At 37.3% G+C, this 16,558-nt stretch overlaps 1 protein-coding gene across 1 annotated transcript in view; it reads right to left on the reverse strand.

Annotated features, from left to right (window-relative positions):
- The window catches only part of DOK6 (docking protein 6), a 386,183-nt gene that overhangs the window by 234,589 nt on the left and 135,036 nt on the right, over nucleotides 1-16,558 (reverse strand). The window contains exon 3 of the mRNA XM_059139419.1: nucleotides 16,048-16,162. Within this exon, the coding sequence (XP_058995402.1) occupies nucleotides 16,048-16,162 (115 nt within the window). The remainder of the gene's footprint in view (nucleotides 1-16,047; nucleotides 16,163-16,558) is intronic.

Consider the following 16,558-nt stretch of genomic DNA (forward strand, 5'->3'; position numbering starts at 1 on the left):
GACAAGGGTGATTACTGTTTTCTTTTCCTAGTCAGAAAGACTCCTATAAATGCCTACCTTCCTGAAATTCCTAAGTGGGAACTGGCCTCAAGGTTAATAATTTTTTATTTTTTTTTAGTTTTTACATTTGTATCCCTTAAACAATAATAATTATTGTACCTACCAGTTGTTCGAATCTCTGAATCTCAATTTTCTTTGTGTCATTCTGCAATTTCCACTCAGTGCTTGCAAGCTCCTTATCTAAGGGGGCCTTGGTGACCTGCATTTAATCTAATTTACGGCTGACATCTGCCTCGCTATTTACAAACAAACTCAGTACAGTTTAGTGAACCACAGCTATGTTGTTAGAAGTAGTACATTTAAAGACAGGAAAATACAGCTCGAAGCAAATGGCAACAGGGTCCTTAAACACAAAATCCTGTTGCTTATTTCATAACGGTTTTAGTGACACATTAAAGAAAAATGCTTTTGGCTGCAGACGTTAAGAGGCAGCTTTGTGATATATTGTGTCCAAGAAATTATAGTTATCAAAACAAATCCTGCAGATGTCAATGTGATATGCTTCCATAATACAAAGAGACAAAGGTTATCAAACTGTAGACTTAAATATAATTCTCTAGTCTCTGTTTTCTCCCCTACAGAGCTGGAGAAAGTCATAAAAATAAGGTGTGGGTGTATAAGCTAATAAGAAGGCATGTGCCTGGAAAATATAAGAAACAGTACTCATCTAAAAAATTAAATGAGATTTTCTATGTGATCTTTTCAGGGGCAGGTGTGAGGGTAACATGTTTCTGGCATCTAAATCTGTTGCAATGGAAAGATTCAAAAAGGGAGATTAGCACAAAATCTGTTACTGTATTTTGAGTATTTCTAAGTCATAAAATTAGATACATATATTTCTCTATAAAAATGAAATCCTCCCAAGAAGCCAGCTCACGAAGAATAACTTTTAATTATATTATTTTAAATATATTTTAAGGACACCCTCTCCTTCAAAATACGTGGCTGGCTATAGCTTACGTAGTATGTGCAAGGTATCATCTTTTATTACTGAAGAATTGACTATTTCCCATAAGGAAAATTTCCAAATAATCAAAGTTCACATCCATCACTGAAACCATTCTCACACATTTCAACCTCTGACCAGCACCCTTATGTTTCCAATTTACTCCGGTTGAGTATCTCAGTTCCAATACTGTTTGAACTCTATCAAGACCACCAGCCCACTGTTGCGCCCACCATGTTTTCCAACTCGATCGCCTCTTGGATACCCTCAATCCCTTCTGTATCCAGCTTAATCTCTGCTGTCAACCACTACAACTCCTGGGCACATAAGTCCACTTCCTTGACTCTCCCTCTTGCTTCCTCTCATTCACCTGTCCAAACATGACAGGAAACTACATCATTCACCTGTCCAAACACGACAGGAAACTACATACAGGCCTAAACACTCCAGATAAAAAGAAAAGTGAAGAACACACAAGTCCACAATGTTACTAAGGAGAAGAGACGTGTATACAAATGAAAGCAAGTAAGAATAATAGATTATATAGCAGTAGTTGATACTGACAAGCACTCACTGAGTTCTAGTCACCCTACTAGGTGATTAAGAACTTCAGTACTTTCTTAAAAAAAAAAAAAAAAAAAAGGAGAAGAACTTTAGTACTTTCTGTAATTATGCTTTCAAAAATGTCAAGGCCAAAGTTTATGGGCGGAAAACACTTTCTCCCCAACATATCCCTAGAAAGTAGGGAGGTAGCATGTGAACCCAGGCACTTGACGTCACAGGCTGTGGTCTTGCCTGGTCAGCCACAAAGAAATCTGAGAATCAGGATAGAAGGGACTGTACTCCAGGAAAATCAAATTACCAGAAAGCATTCAGATAGATACAGAAAGCCTGAGTGGCCATGAAATTCGTAAACAAAGTACTCCTCAAAGATGTCCTAAACTACGAAGGTTTAAAAAACCAACAGGAATGTAATATTTCATTTGTTATTTAAATTGCTCTAAAATTTAAAAGCACAAACACTGAAAAAGAAGACATTCTTTTTATGAACACTGGCAATACCCTGATACCAAACTCTGTCTAGGAAAGTACAAGAAATTCACAGACCTGGTTCAGATTGTGAAAAATCCTATGTGTTACAGAAAACTGAATTTAAGAGTTTAAGATAATGCTTCAATATGCCCATTTGGGATTGATTCTTAAAATATAAAAGTGACGATATTAACTCTCATTTGCCCAATGATTAATATGTTCCAAGCATTGTTCTCTTGGTATTAAATCTTTATTTCAAACCCATGATGAGAAATTGCCTTTGGTCCCATTTACCAAGGAGGAATCAGAGCCCTGGGAAGATCTGAACTCAGTGTGGCTCGAGTATGCTCTTGACCAAGACTTTGTAGGAAATGTATTAATACAGTTTGTCCTGGAAATTGTTTTTCTTTTTTTAATTTATTTATTAGAGAGAGAGAGAGAGAGAATGAGTGGAGAGAGGAGAAGGAGGGAGAGGGAGAGGAAGCGAATCTCAAGCAGAATTGCCTTGACTGGGGAGCCCAACACAGGCCTAGATCTTGGGATTCTGAGGTCATGACCTGAGCCAAAATCAAGAGCTGGATGCTTAACCAACTGAGCCGCCCCGGGCCCCTCATCCTAATAGCTGTCTGTAAAAATAATAAACTAAGATTTCTAGAAATAAATATAAATATGACAAAAGTATAAATCACAAATGGTTAGTAAATAAAACAGGCAAATCATAATAAAATCTTAGGGATTATATAATTGTAACAAAAGCACACATCCATATTTATACTGCATTTGATTCGTTTATTTCTAAGTTCTTGACAAGTTCACAGGTGGCTGTAATACTACTATTTATATTATCTATGTATGATATTTTAATAATACATAAAATAATAAAATCAATGCTTTTAAAATTAAAGTTGTCAATTAGACAACTTCTAGAGTAAAGAGATATAAAAGGAACATCTCTGATAGTCCCTTACCAAGTCAAAGTCATTGATGTGATTTTCAGTACTATATGCTTTTTCACATATATATGTATGTATATGTGCATATATGTGTATTTGTGTGTGTGTGTGTGTGTTTACACACATGTTAAAAATACTGGGCTCACTCTATGGTACATTTTGTGCACTGGCTTTTTCACATAATAGAAATAAATATAAATATGACAAAAGTATATAAATATGTATCTTAAGTCAATGAACACAAATTTACATCATTAGTTTTAATTGCTGCAAATTATTTTTTTTAAATGAACAACAAACTGATGAACAATTAGTTCATGATTTTTCCTGTTTTATAAATGGCATTGCAGTGATCATTTCTATACATAAATTTATCAAATTTCCAATTTGTACCTGTGGCGCTTGTTTGCTTATGGTTTTAGTCTTCTTTGTTGCTATATCCCTATCTTAGAGGTTGCCCGTGGGAATCCTCAGAGACACGTGGTGTTGAAGGAAAATTACCAGTTCTGGGTCTTTTTGGTAAATTCCTGGACTGGTGATGTCCAGGATCATGAAGGCAGCGGAATGGCACAAAAATGGCGGCCATGTCAGGTGTGGACTGACGTGTTCATAGGGGCCTCGTTTAGAAGAGGGAGTCTCGTCATTTTTCTTTGCTGGCATTTGAATGTTGTTTTCTTAATCACTTCTCATAGAAAGCTTTCAACTGTGTTTCCCCAACTTGTGGAAGCCAAGGCGTTGTCTCTTGCCCCGCATTCACAGCTGTGAAGATGCTTGCATGTTCCATGTTCATTACAAGATGAACAAAGGCTTCCAGTCCAATTTGCTCCTCTTGGAAGCTTTCTCTTCATTTTAGCTTTTTGTAGCATCTCTTTTCTTTCTTATCAGCTGAGCTATGCATTTAAATGTGTTATATTTTACTTGGTACTTATTTCTAAGCATTTTCAATACACAAAGTCAGCTTTGTTTTTCAGATAGAGAGCTTATACCACTTTGATAATTGGAAAGAAAAACATAATTTGTAGTTTAAAAAGAAAGAACTTTAATTTGCCCCATTTATGTTCAAAACAAAGTCCGAACTCAGAAACCCTTCTCAGCTATTTCCACTTGTCTTCCTCTGCTCCCAAAACTACTTTAAAAACATGGAGGAGTTTCATTTCTTGCTGGCATTTATATACGTAATGCCTTCTTCTCTCCACCTACCTGTTGAAACTCATTCAAAACCCTCCACAAGTGACATATTTTTTTTTAAAGCCTGATTTGAAAGAGTCACGTGCTAGTACTGGGACTGGCATCATGAATTATCACACACTTGGTGGTTTAAAACAACAGCAATTTATTCTCAACAGTTGGATAGGCTGGGCATCAAGCTGCCAGCCGAGCTGGTTTCTTCCGGAGGCTGTGAGGGAGAACAAGGCCATGCCCGTCCCCCGTTTCCTGTCCTGTTGGCAACCCCTGGCATTCCCTACTTCTGGCTGCTTCTTTCCATCTCTGCCTTCATCTTCACCTGGCGCGCTTGCCTCTGTTTCCTCTGTATCTCCGCAGCCGAACCTCACCCACTTTTCTCTGATAAAAACACCAGTCATTGGATGTAAAGCCAACTCTGCTAAACTATGGCCTCATCTTGACATGACCACGTCTGCAAACACCCTATTTCCAAGTAAAGTAAAAAGAGTTGGAACCGGAACATATCTTAATAAAAAGAGCACAAGCTCTTTTTATTAGATTACCCTGGTTTTTGTATTAATACCTCTCCCTAATCTGTGTGTAGTGAATCTTTTACAAATACATGGCTATATAAGGGACAAGATTGGTTAAAAAGAAAAAATTCAGCCTTGAGACCTAAGGCACTATTGAATATTAATCATTTAAAATAATTCTAGAAAGCTTAAATAGAAAAATCTTACATATTTTTGTTAGTTTTTGAGTGATTTGTCACTTTAAGAACATACTCAATTTTAAAATCCTAATTCAAATTAAAAGTGGGTTTTTTCCACATAAAAATATTCCAATCGTTTTTCTGCTTCAAAGATTTCAAAAAGTCTGGCACCCAATTATATAGATGGTTTGATTTCTGAGAAAAGAACAGTTCTGTATAACAGAGTGGCATATGGTACAATTTTAGAGTGACACATCAAAGGTAATATTCTTTTTGTAAATCCTGAAAACAAAGCAAGAGTAACATTTCCTTAATGTACAGGATAGGGGATTCAATGGCACCCAGCTGACGCTCTCTGTTAATGGTTCATAAAACTTGAAAAGTATTTGGTAAATTCTTGCAGATAGTAGCCAGTTCTAAGGTACTTTCTGGAATTTCATTGACTTTTTGGGGAAAACCTTCATTGGCTCAAAGAAGGGGCACGAGAGTTTTCAAGTGCTTCATTGTGTAAAATGATGGGCAGAGAATCACACGGCGGCAGCGGGGCTGATAAGCTGTAGCTCCTTTCGCTGCTCACGAAGTTCAAAGGCAGGGATCCAAAGGAGGACAGGGTCAAGCTGAGACAGCAAACCACTGGAACTGGGGCCTAAAGAGATCCCCCAGGACTTGTATAGATTTTATTCTCCAGACATTAATTTCCAGAGCTTTTCTGTCTTTAGTGAGTGATTAAATCAGGATCCATGAGTATTAGATGTGTTACATTTAATGGTCAACCCTCAAATTAATTGCACTTGAGCTTATTCTTTTTTTTTTTTTTTTTTTTTTTTTACAGTGAATCAATTCCTCGTTGTTTCCAAGGCCCCAAATCAGAGAACCTCTTTCCAGTTTGGTGCACTGGCCACATTCATCGTGAGTGGTAAACGGCTCAGCCATAATTCTGGTGCCCAGGTAGGGACTGTTCTCCATTAAATCCACAGATCATTTCAGTCACCTGTATTATACATTAGCATCTGGACAGTGCAAGGGGACGAAGTCATAAAATGCCACTCAAATCATTTCTGTCTCCTATTTGTTTAACATGCCAATTTTATAAAACCATGCCCAAATTTTACCAGATTAATTGAGTCTTTTTATGACAGTGTGCAACTTAAGGTTTGGTATTTATATTCAATGTGAGTCTACAAAGAACATTAAAAATTTAGTTTCATTACACTGTCAGTGCTACACAGCACGTCACTTTCTCTAAAGAAATAGCTTCAAAATCCCAACACATTTCAGATCACACAAGGCCTCTAGATGCTGTTCTTTTAAATGATTTCTTCCAAATCTCTTAGCAGGAGAGCTAAGAACCAGATGGTTATAAGCCAGCCATTCTATTCCACAGTGACTGAGTCAGCTAGAAATAGAAGTTGTTCCAACTTCATTCAAGTTGTCCTTTGTATTAAACAATCAGTAAACAGAAATGTCTCCCATTATCCCCAAAGTAAATGGACTGCTCATAAAAAGTGCTAGGCTGACATCACTTGAAACTGAAGTATTATGTTTATCCACAGACCATGTAACTCTGAGCAGCAGTAGTGAATAATTTTTTAACGTCACACACGAATTTTACTTCTTAAATGCGATAAATCTGATTTTGTCCTTTGTATGGATATACATCTTCTGTTACTTTGGGTTCTATAAATCAAACTTCCAACAATTTAAAGTCATATTTGACTATATGGCTGAACAATTATCAAAATATGCCAGTTGTTTTGCTGGCTTACTTCTACTAAATTAGCTTTATTACCACAAATGTGAGAAAAGCTGAACAATTGAGGTGAGTACCTCTCTTATTTGAGGTGCCCCTTTAGGGGCACCTGGGTGGCTTAGTCGGTTAAGTGTCTGCCTTTGGCTCAGGTTGTGATCCCTGGGTCCTGAGATCGAGCCCTTTTTTGAAGCCCTGGCTTCTCCCTTTTCCTCTGCCCTTTTCCTGCTTGTGCGCATGCACACGCTCATGCTCTCTCTCTTTCTAATAAATAAACAAATCTTTTAAAAAAAAAAGAACCTTTATATGAGGGACTTTTCCTTCATTTTAAAACATAAGTTCAAATCTTCAAACATTAAATAATTCATGTAATACAAAAGGATTTTCTAATTGGAAAATAGAAATGTTTTTTAAAAATCAAATAAAAAACACTTGGTGAAATCATACACACACTTTTTCTTCATCATAATATTCATGAATAATGATTGGACTTTATAGTGGGTTCTATTCACCTAACTCCAAGAACAGTCTCTTTGTCTAGTGTCTAAATCTGTAACACAGAAGCATAAGTTCATTTATGTTTATAGGTTGTGTGCCAGAGGTGAGAGCCAAAACAGGTTTTTTAATTGCCTATCTAATAAAAGTGTTAATCAAAATAAAGACTTCAATCATTGCTATTACCTTTCATTTTGAATTAAAGAATGATTTTTGACTGTGTATCTTTTGACCTTATTTTTGGGAGGAAAGATCATTTGAAGGAAGAGAAGCAAAAAAAATATAGAAAATCCTCTAAAAAATGCTTTCTTAAAATAATCAGCAATAATAATGAAGACACTAATATATTTTATTGATTAATACAAAAGGTTATGGGTAAAAGATGTTATTTTAGGAAGTAATGATCTCTTAGAAATAAGGATATTGATTTTGGGAAATACAGTATGTATACAAATTGATGACCAGGTATTTTGGGTACAAAGTAATACACAAAATTTTTAAAAATTTAATTATAAATATATGCACATATTGGGATTTGGGATTTACTCAAATACTTTTCATTTTTAATAGGGGGGAATTTATTCAAGTCCTGAATATTCTACTACATATTTTGTATGGAAGAAACAATAAAAATAACTTCATTGTATTATGGAATAAATTCAATGCTTCAAATAATTATTTTGGAAATTAAGCAGCTTGTTCAGACTTTAAATACAAGTTGCCTTAAATTATTTGGAGGTAAGTCTAAATTATTTGGAGGTGAGGTTTCATATAAAGGTATACCACATTCTAATATGCTTCAATTTATTGTGCTGAGCCAATGTTGAGTTTTTCACAAACTGAAGGCTCGTTGGCCACCCTGCATCAAACAAGTCTATTGACAACGTTTTCTCAAGAGCATTGGCCCACTTTGTGTCCAGTATCACATTTTGGTAATTCTGGCAGTATTTCAAACTTTTTTGTTATTATTATGTTTGTTATGGTGATCCCTGATCATGATCTTTGACAGTATTATTGGGTTTGTGGATGGCACAAACTGCCCACACAAGATGGCGAAATTAACTGATACATGGTGCGAGTTCTGACTGCTCCACTGACTGGCTGTTCCCCTCTCTCCCTCTCCTCTGGCCTCCCTATTCCCTGAGAAACAACAATATTGAAATAAGGCCCATTAATTAATGGCCTCTCACGTTCAAGTGAAAGCAAAAGTCACCTATCTCTCGTTTTAAAGCAAAAGATAGAAATGATTAAACTTAGTGAGGAAGGTATGTCGAAAGCTGACAGGCAGAAGCTAGGCTTCCTGTGGCAGTCAGCCAATATGTGACTGCAAAGGAGAAAGGAGAAAAAGAAGATCCACTTAAGCTATTCCATGAAGGTGGCTAAATTAAACAACAGACTTTCAGTATAGATAGAAATAGCCTTATACTGGAAGAAGATGTCATCTAGGACTTCCATAGCTAGAGAGGAGAAGTCAATGCTTGGCTTTAAAAATCCAAGGGACAGACTTGTTAGGAGGTAATGTAGCCAGTGACTTTAAGTTGAAGCCAGTGCTCAGTGGTCATTCTGAAAGTCCTAGGGTCCTTAAGAATTATGCTAAATCTATTGCGCCCAACTTCTGTAATTGGAACAACAAAGCCTGGGTGATGACACATCTGTGTACAACATGGCTTACTGAATATTTTTAAGCCCATTTTTAAGACCTACTGCTCAGAAAATAGGATTTCTTTCAAAGTATTACCGCTATTTTTTTTTTTAAAGATTTTATTTATTTATTTGACAGAGAGAAATCACAAGTAGATGGAGAGGCAGGCAGAGAGAGAGAGGGAAGCAGGCTCTCTGCTGAGCAGAGAGCCCGATGTGGGACTCGATCCCAGGACTCTGAGATCATGACCTGAGCCGAAGGCAGCGGCTTAACCCACTGAGCCACCCAGGAGCCCCCAAAGTATTACCGCTATTGACAATGCACCCAGTCACTCAAGAGCTGTGACTGAGATGTACAGTGAGATCGTTGTTGTTTCCATGCTTTCTACCACAACGTCCATTCTGCAGCTCATGGATCAAGGAATCATTTTGGTTACAGCTGCCATAGGTAGTGGCTCCTTTGATGGATCTGGGCAAGGTCAACTGAAAATCTGGAAAGAATCTACCATTCTGGATGTCAGTAAGAACATGCATAATTCATGGGAAGAGGTCCAAGTATCAAAAAAACAGGAGTTTGGAAGAAGTTGATTCCAACCTTCATGGATAACCTGCAGATGTGGCAGAAATAGCAAGAGAAGTAGAATCAGAAGTGGAGCCTGAAGATGTGAATAGATTGCTACAATCTCGGTAAACGTTTAATGGGTAAGGACTGACTTCTTACGGATGAGCAAAGAAAGTGGTTTACTGATACGGAATCTACTGCTGAAGAAGCCGTGGAGATTGTTGAAATAACAGCAAAGGATTTAGAAAACTCCCCATAAACGTAGTGATAAAGCAGAGCCATGTTTGGAGGGAATTGAGCCCAGTTTTGAAAGAAGTTCTACTGTGGGTAAAATGCTATCAAACAGCATTGCATGATGCAGAGAATTTGTTTGTGAAATGAAGAGTCAATTGACGTGGCCAACTTCATCATCTTCTTTCAAGAAACTGCCACAGGCACTCCAACCTTCATCAATTACCACCCTAATCAGTCCACACCGAGGCTAGATGCTCCATCCACAGAAAGATTATGACTCCCTGAAAGTTCGATGATGGTTGGTATTTTTTACCAATGAACTATTTTTAAATTAAAATATGTACATTTTTAAAAATCATAATGCCATTGAACGTTTAATAGATTACAGGGTAGTATAAACATAACTTTTATTTACACTGGGAACCTACAAAATTCATTTGACTCACTTTATTACAATGTTCACTTTATTGTGGTTGTCTGGAGTATTTCTAAGGTATTTCTAAGGTATTGCTAGACTGACATAGTTGAGCTCTTTTTCCTTTTTTCTCTTTTCCTTAATGAAGGTAAGCAGAATCTATTAGGCAGATTCTAGGTTTCCAACATCTAAGCCATCTGCTCCTTCATTTTCTAGGCATTGGCTTGAGATTGGAACATATTCAAAAAGAGGACCAATGGGTCTCTTTTCAAGTAAGAGACAAACTCCAGAAATTCTTATTTGTGTTCCACAATATCCTACTCAGAGAGTTATTGCAGCAGACCTGGCAGGCCATGGAAATGCATACACACACACACACACACACACACACACATACACACACACACACAGCATAATGATCACTTACTCCCCCACACACCATCACAAACACACAACAATCTGTTACTTGGCAATTTAAACAATTTTCCCCATGCTGCCCAATTAGCCTCTAAAACTAATTTTTCGAAAAACGATCTCCTAGGAAAAGCTGAATGATAAATATATCATTATAACAAAACTTAAATACAAATTTTTACTCATTTATTATTTCATTAATTCCATAAATTTTGAGGCCAAAATTTGTGTTTGCTGGCTTTCTGAGGTGAGAAAGAAAATATGGTCACGTCTTCACTGAGCTTAAATCTGACAGAGATTGTGAACAGGGTATGTGAGGTCTGAGGTCAGGGTTCTGTGTGTGGAGGGCAGAGGCACGAAGAGGCATGACATATGGGGCCAAACGGAAGCCAGTGGGGAAGTGGTTGGGAGATGTGTGTGTGCAGGTGGCATAGCAGGCTGGAGAGGAGCTCACGCAAGGACTCTGTGTTAGAAGAAGCACATGTATGTATACCCTTGCCCATGTGTCTTTGTGCTCATAAAACATACACAAGCTACAAAGGCACACATCTAGGATTATTTTCATTGTCCTTAACTGATGTCAGTTTCTGTTTATCATATTAGAATAAGCCAAACACATTTTTCTTCCTGCAAGTCCCTCCCTACCCTGTCTTTTAACTTAAAAAATACATATTACAGATGGCCTTCAAGATAGTCTAGATGTATTTTTTACTGCAAAGTTTTCTGAGATAATTGTATATTCACATGCAGTAGTAAGAAATATTACAGAGAAATTCTGTCTAAACTTTGCCCACTTCCCCCCAAAGGTGATATTTTGCAAAATGATAGTATAATATCATAACCAAGATACTGACATTGATAGGGTACTGATCTTATTCCAATTTCCACAGTTTTACTTGTACTTACTTGTATGTATGACTTCTATACAAGTTGTCACCTGCATAAGTTTGTTTATGCACCATTACAATCAAGTTAACTGTTCAGTGCCAATATAAGTTCATATAACTTTTATGACCATATATCCCCCTGGGACTCCAAACCCCCAATCCCATTCAGCATCTCTGACAGCTAAATTGTCAGCTAAGATGTCCTTCATCTCTAAAATTTATCATTTCACGGATGTTAAGTAAGTGGAATCACAAAATACATCTTTTGGGATTGGCTTTTTAAAAAATTTCATTTAATTTTTTCAGGGTTCCAAGATTCATTGCTTATGCACCACACCCAGTGCTCCATGCAGTATGTGCCTTCCTTAACACCCACCACCAGGCTCACCCAACCCCCCACGTCAAACAAACCCCTCAGTTTGTTTCTCAGAGTCCACAGTGTCTCATGGTTTGTCTCCCCCTCCAATTTCCCCCAACTCCCTTCTCTTCGCAATCTCCCAATGTCCTCCGTGTTTATCTTTATGCCCAAAAATAAGTGAAACAATATGATGACTGACTCTCTCTGCTTGACTTATTCACTCAGCATAATCTCCTCCAGTCCTGTGCATGTTGATACAAAAGCTGGGTATTCATCCTTTCTGATGGCTGCGTAATATTCCACTGTATATATGGACCATATCTTCTTATCCATTCGTCTGCTGAAGGGCATCTTGGCTCTTTTCACAGTTTGGCAATTGTGGACATTGCTGCTATGAACACTGGGGTATGTATGATCCTTCTTTTCCCTACATCAGTATCTTTGGGGTAAATACTTAGTAGTGCAACTGCAGGGTCATAGGGTAGCTCTATTTTTAATTTTTGAGGAAATTCCATACTGGATTGGCTTTTTCCCCCTTGACATAATTCAGTCAAGATTCATCCAGGCTGCTGCTTTTATCAATAATTTGTTCCTTTTTATGGCTGAGGACAATTTCATGGTATGTGAGTATACCAGAGTTTATTAAAAGACATCTGGGTTCTTTCCAGTTTGGGTCTATTGTGAGCAAAAGCTATTATGAGTACTTTTTGTATGTGTGTATGCGTATGTATGAATATAAATTTCCATTTTTTCTGAGCTAAATATCCAAGAATGCAATTGCTGGATTGTGTAATAATGACATGTTTAATTTTATAAGAAGCTGCTAACCACTTTCCAGAGTGTCTGTATCATTTTAAGTTTCAGTCAGCAGCACAAGAGGGATCTAGTTTCTCTGACACCTCACAAGAATTGGGTGGTCTTACTTTTTAAAAAATTTTAGCCATTCTGATATGTGCATAGTGATATACTGTGGTTTTAATTTGCATTTCTCTGATGACTGACTGGCTTTAAAAAACTGGATATATTCATTCACACAATCACATACACATAATTTCATGTAAGTGGGACAGTTTATATGCTGGGTATTTTCTTCTGTTCATTTTCTTTTCTTTTCCCTTTTCACTATTGCATTTTTTCCCCAGCTTCCTTTTCCACCCACCTCCTTCTTATTATTCCCTCTTACCCCAGGTAACTCTTGGTAAAACACATGCTATGTCTCTCGTCGTTTCTTTTACAAATGTGATTTGTCGGTTCTCTGTCGGTTTGCTTTGCTTGAAGTACTAAAATTCATAGAAATGTCTTCCAGTTAATTGGCTTAATAAGAATTCTTTCTAGGGATTGCATAATATTTCGTGATAACAATGCACCATAATTTGTTCAAGTATTTTCTTGATAGCCATTCATTTGTTCCCAATTTTGTTGTCATTACACACAATTTGCTTAAACCTATGACCTCATGTGCTGGTATGTATGTTTCTACAGGATATTTTCCCAAAGACACTCACTGAGTCAAGGGCATGCATACTTGTTTAATAGTAGCTGCCAGTTTTCTTGAAAAAAATAATTGAGGCAATTCACATACTCACTAGCTATCATGAGAACACACTTTGACCTGCATTCGCATTAGAAATAAATATGACAGCTCCTTTTAATTTTGGCTTTAACTGTATTGCTGTTTTGATTTTCACATCTGTGACTGCTTTGCAGTTGGAAGTCTTTTTTCCAAATGATTCTGCCGTTTTATCAGAAGACATGGACTATTGATCTTAACATCAATCTAAAAAATATAATTTGCTAGAAGAAGTACTCATTCCCCGTTTGTTTTTCAAGTCCTTTCTTTTTTTCCATTGTCATGTGCCGTGAAGTTAAGAAAATTTAATAAAATTGTGCCATTGTTTCTTAAACATTTTTACTACTAGCTTCAAGCAGACTGCTACATCTACATACACAAAAGTGATTTAAAAAACAAATAATCCAAATAAGTCATAATTCAAATGAATTGAAAACTCTGCCAGGAATTCAAATAAACACATTCTTTTATTTTTACATTTGGGTCTAGCTTCAGTTTCACTGTCTCGAAATTCTTCTCTTGGAAATTAAAGCCATTTTGTTTTAGGGTAGGAGTCTTTGTTTCTCCAAAATCTTACATGACCCATGAAACCATCACCACCACAATAAATAAATATATAAAATCTCTGTTCATGTCCTCTGCCCATTTTTTGACTGGATTATCTGTTCTTTGGGTGTTGAGTTTGCTAAGTTCTTTATAGATTCTGGGCACTAGTCCTTTATTTGATATGTCGTTTGCAAATAGCTTCTCCCATTCTGTCAGTAATGTTGAAAATAGAACTGCCCTATGACCCAGCAATTGCACTATTGGGTATTTACCCTAAAGATACAAACGTAGTGATCCAAAGGGGCACGTGCACCCGAATGTTTATAGCAGCAATGTCCACAATAGCCAAACTATGGAAAGAGCCTAGATGTCCATCAACAGATGAATGGATCAAGAAGATGTGGTATATATACACAATGGAATACTATGCAGCCATCAAAAGAAATGAAATCTTGCCATTTGTGACAACATGGATGGAACTAGAGCGTATCATGCTTAGCGAAATAAGTCAAGCAGAGAAAGACAACTATCATATGATCTCCCTGATATGAGGAAGTGGTGATGCAACATGGGGGCTTAAGTGGGTAGGAGAAGAATAAATGAAACAAGATGGGATTGGGAGGGAGACAAACCATAAGTGACTCTTAATCTCACAAAACAAACTGAGGGTTGCCGGGGGGAGGGGGGTTGGGAGAAGGGGGTGGGATTATGGACATTGGGGAGGGTATGTGCTTTGGTGAGTGCTGTGAAGTGTGTAAACCTGGTGATTCACAGACCTGTACCCCTGGGGATAAAAATATATGTTTATAAAATCTTAAAAAATACATACATATATATATATATATATATATATATATATATATATAAAATCTTATAATCTTCAAAAGCTTCCAGTGTTAGATATGTGGGGTACAACTCTGCATCTGCGTTTCAGAAACATAATTCAGTATCATTCTTATCTGAAATAACAGACTCCAGTGTTGCATACGTACCCACCACATAGCTCAGTATAATTTCAAAACTGTAAGGCAGTCGTGAAAAGTACACAAACAAGAGTGAAAATTATCTTTTATCTTTTTTGGAAAACCAATTTTCTGGTTGTTAGTTTTCATATGAGACATTATCTAAGAGCTCAGAGCAAAGTGAAGTTGTGAGACAGTTTTAAGACAGTGAACAAGAAGGCACAAATACTGTTGGATGTTAACAAATGCTACCAGCAAGGTTGGGACGGGTTCTATTACGAAACGGAATTGATATCACCAGTTAACAGACTTCTGTGCGGTGCCAAAAGTCAATTTTAAATGATGAAATGAAGCCAGATGAAGAGCGAAGAGAAGTATGGCAAAAGGGATGAAAGGCTTCCAAGGAAAGACATTGAAAAATCCCAACTCAGTTTAGCAAAACTAAGAAAAGTGTAGGTGAGGAGCTGTGAACAGTTTCATTTAGGCAAGGTGACATTATCAGTTTTAGAATAACAGAACCTGGTATTAATTACACCTATAAACTTTAACTATAAATCCAGAAGCTTTATTTTCTTTAAAAACAAAACAAAACAAAACAAAACAAAACAAAAAAACAACCCAGTAAGGCTTCTACCAAAGACTTCACTATAATTTTAAATCCGCATCTTTCAAACCCTTAGTGCTTTTCGCTTCCATCCATTATAAAACGAATGCACCATTTCATTGAGCAAGATCTTTAAAAAGCTATAATAAGCCAGCTAATACATTGCATAGCACAGGGATTTCAAAATGAAAAACACTGCAGGTTCATACTCTAAGCTGCCATATGTCTCAGCGATGTCAGAGTGCTTTAGGAGGGGGATGCGAAAATTCAGTCGGAAATGTATTTCCTTGTAGTACTGAGAACCCATGAAAGCAACAAATTGCTCAGAGTTGGGTTTTGGGATGTCTGGGGACTTCAGCTGTGCTTTGCCCCACACCTCTGCATGGCGGTGTTCTTATTTTCCCACCAAATGCCTACAGCTGCACCCGGCAGGAACCAGAATACAAGTCACAATCTCGCCCTAACAATATCTCCCAGGCACTGTTTACTTAATTCTTCAAGCTTGAATAGAAACCTCAAGAGTCCTCCGACCACCTGGGAGCAAAATCCAGACACAGACAGATAATAAACAAGCACCCCAAACATCTGTAGAAATCAATACGTTGAGCTTCTCCCTACAGTCTTCCATAGCACAGTCTTATCACAAGAAGCCTCCCTATTCGGGGGTATGACTTCATCCATCTGGGCCATTGTCTCGGAAGTAGTTCAATTTCCACAAGCTGTAGACCGGGCTATAATTGCTTACCTGACTCACAGGCAAATGTCTTTGACGTTTCATCATGAAAGATAATTGCCACGGCGTGCTTCTTTGTCTCTCGAGGCAGTCTGGTTATATTTTTGATGTTGTGCAGTTCCGTTACCTTGAAAGAAAAATATTTTTCACTTAGTGTTACAGGAGATGCTGTGTACCGGAGTGCTGAAACAAAATGATCAGGTATTCCTCTCTTAAACCACTTCCCACCGAGTATTTCTACCCTCTTCCCATTAACTGTAGCCAAATACAAGCGAGAACGCAAGTATGTCTTCTCCTCCGCCCTCAGTTTTGGTCCTTGTTTGCTGAATTTTAAAATAGTCTAAATTTTAAAATAGTAGAATAACCTCCATGAAAGCAAGGACTCTGTGTTTTTATGAAAATTGTATCTTCTGTCAATAAGAGTAAGGGTGGCACCCAGAAGATTCTCATTACTCTTTCGTTAAATTCTCATTGGATTCAGTATCTCTCTTCTCCTAACTCCCATCCATTGTGCACGTTTTTG

This window comes from Mustela lutreola, chromosome 11 (genome assembly GCF_030435805.1).
Source record: "Mustela lutreola isolate mMusLut2 chromosome 11, mMusLut2.pri, whole genome shotgun sequence".
Classification (NCBI taxonomy): Eukaryota; Metazoa; Chordata; class Mammalia; order Carnivora; family Mustelidae; genus Mustela; species Mustela lutreola.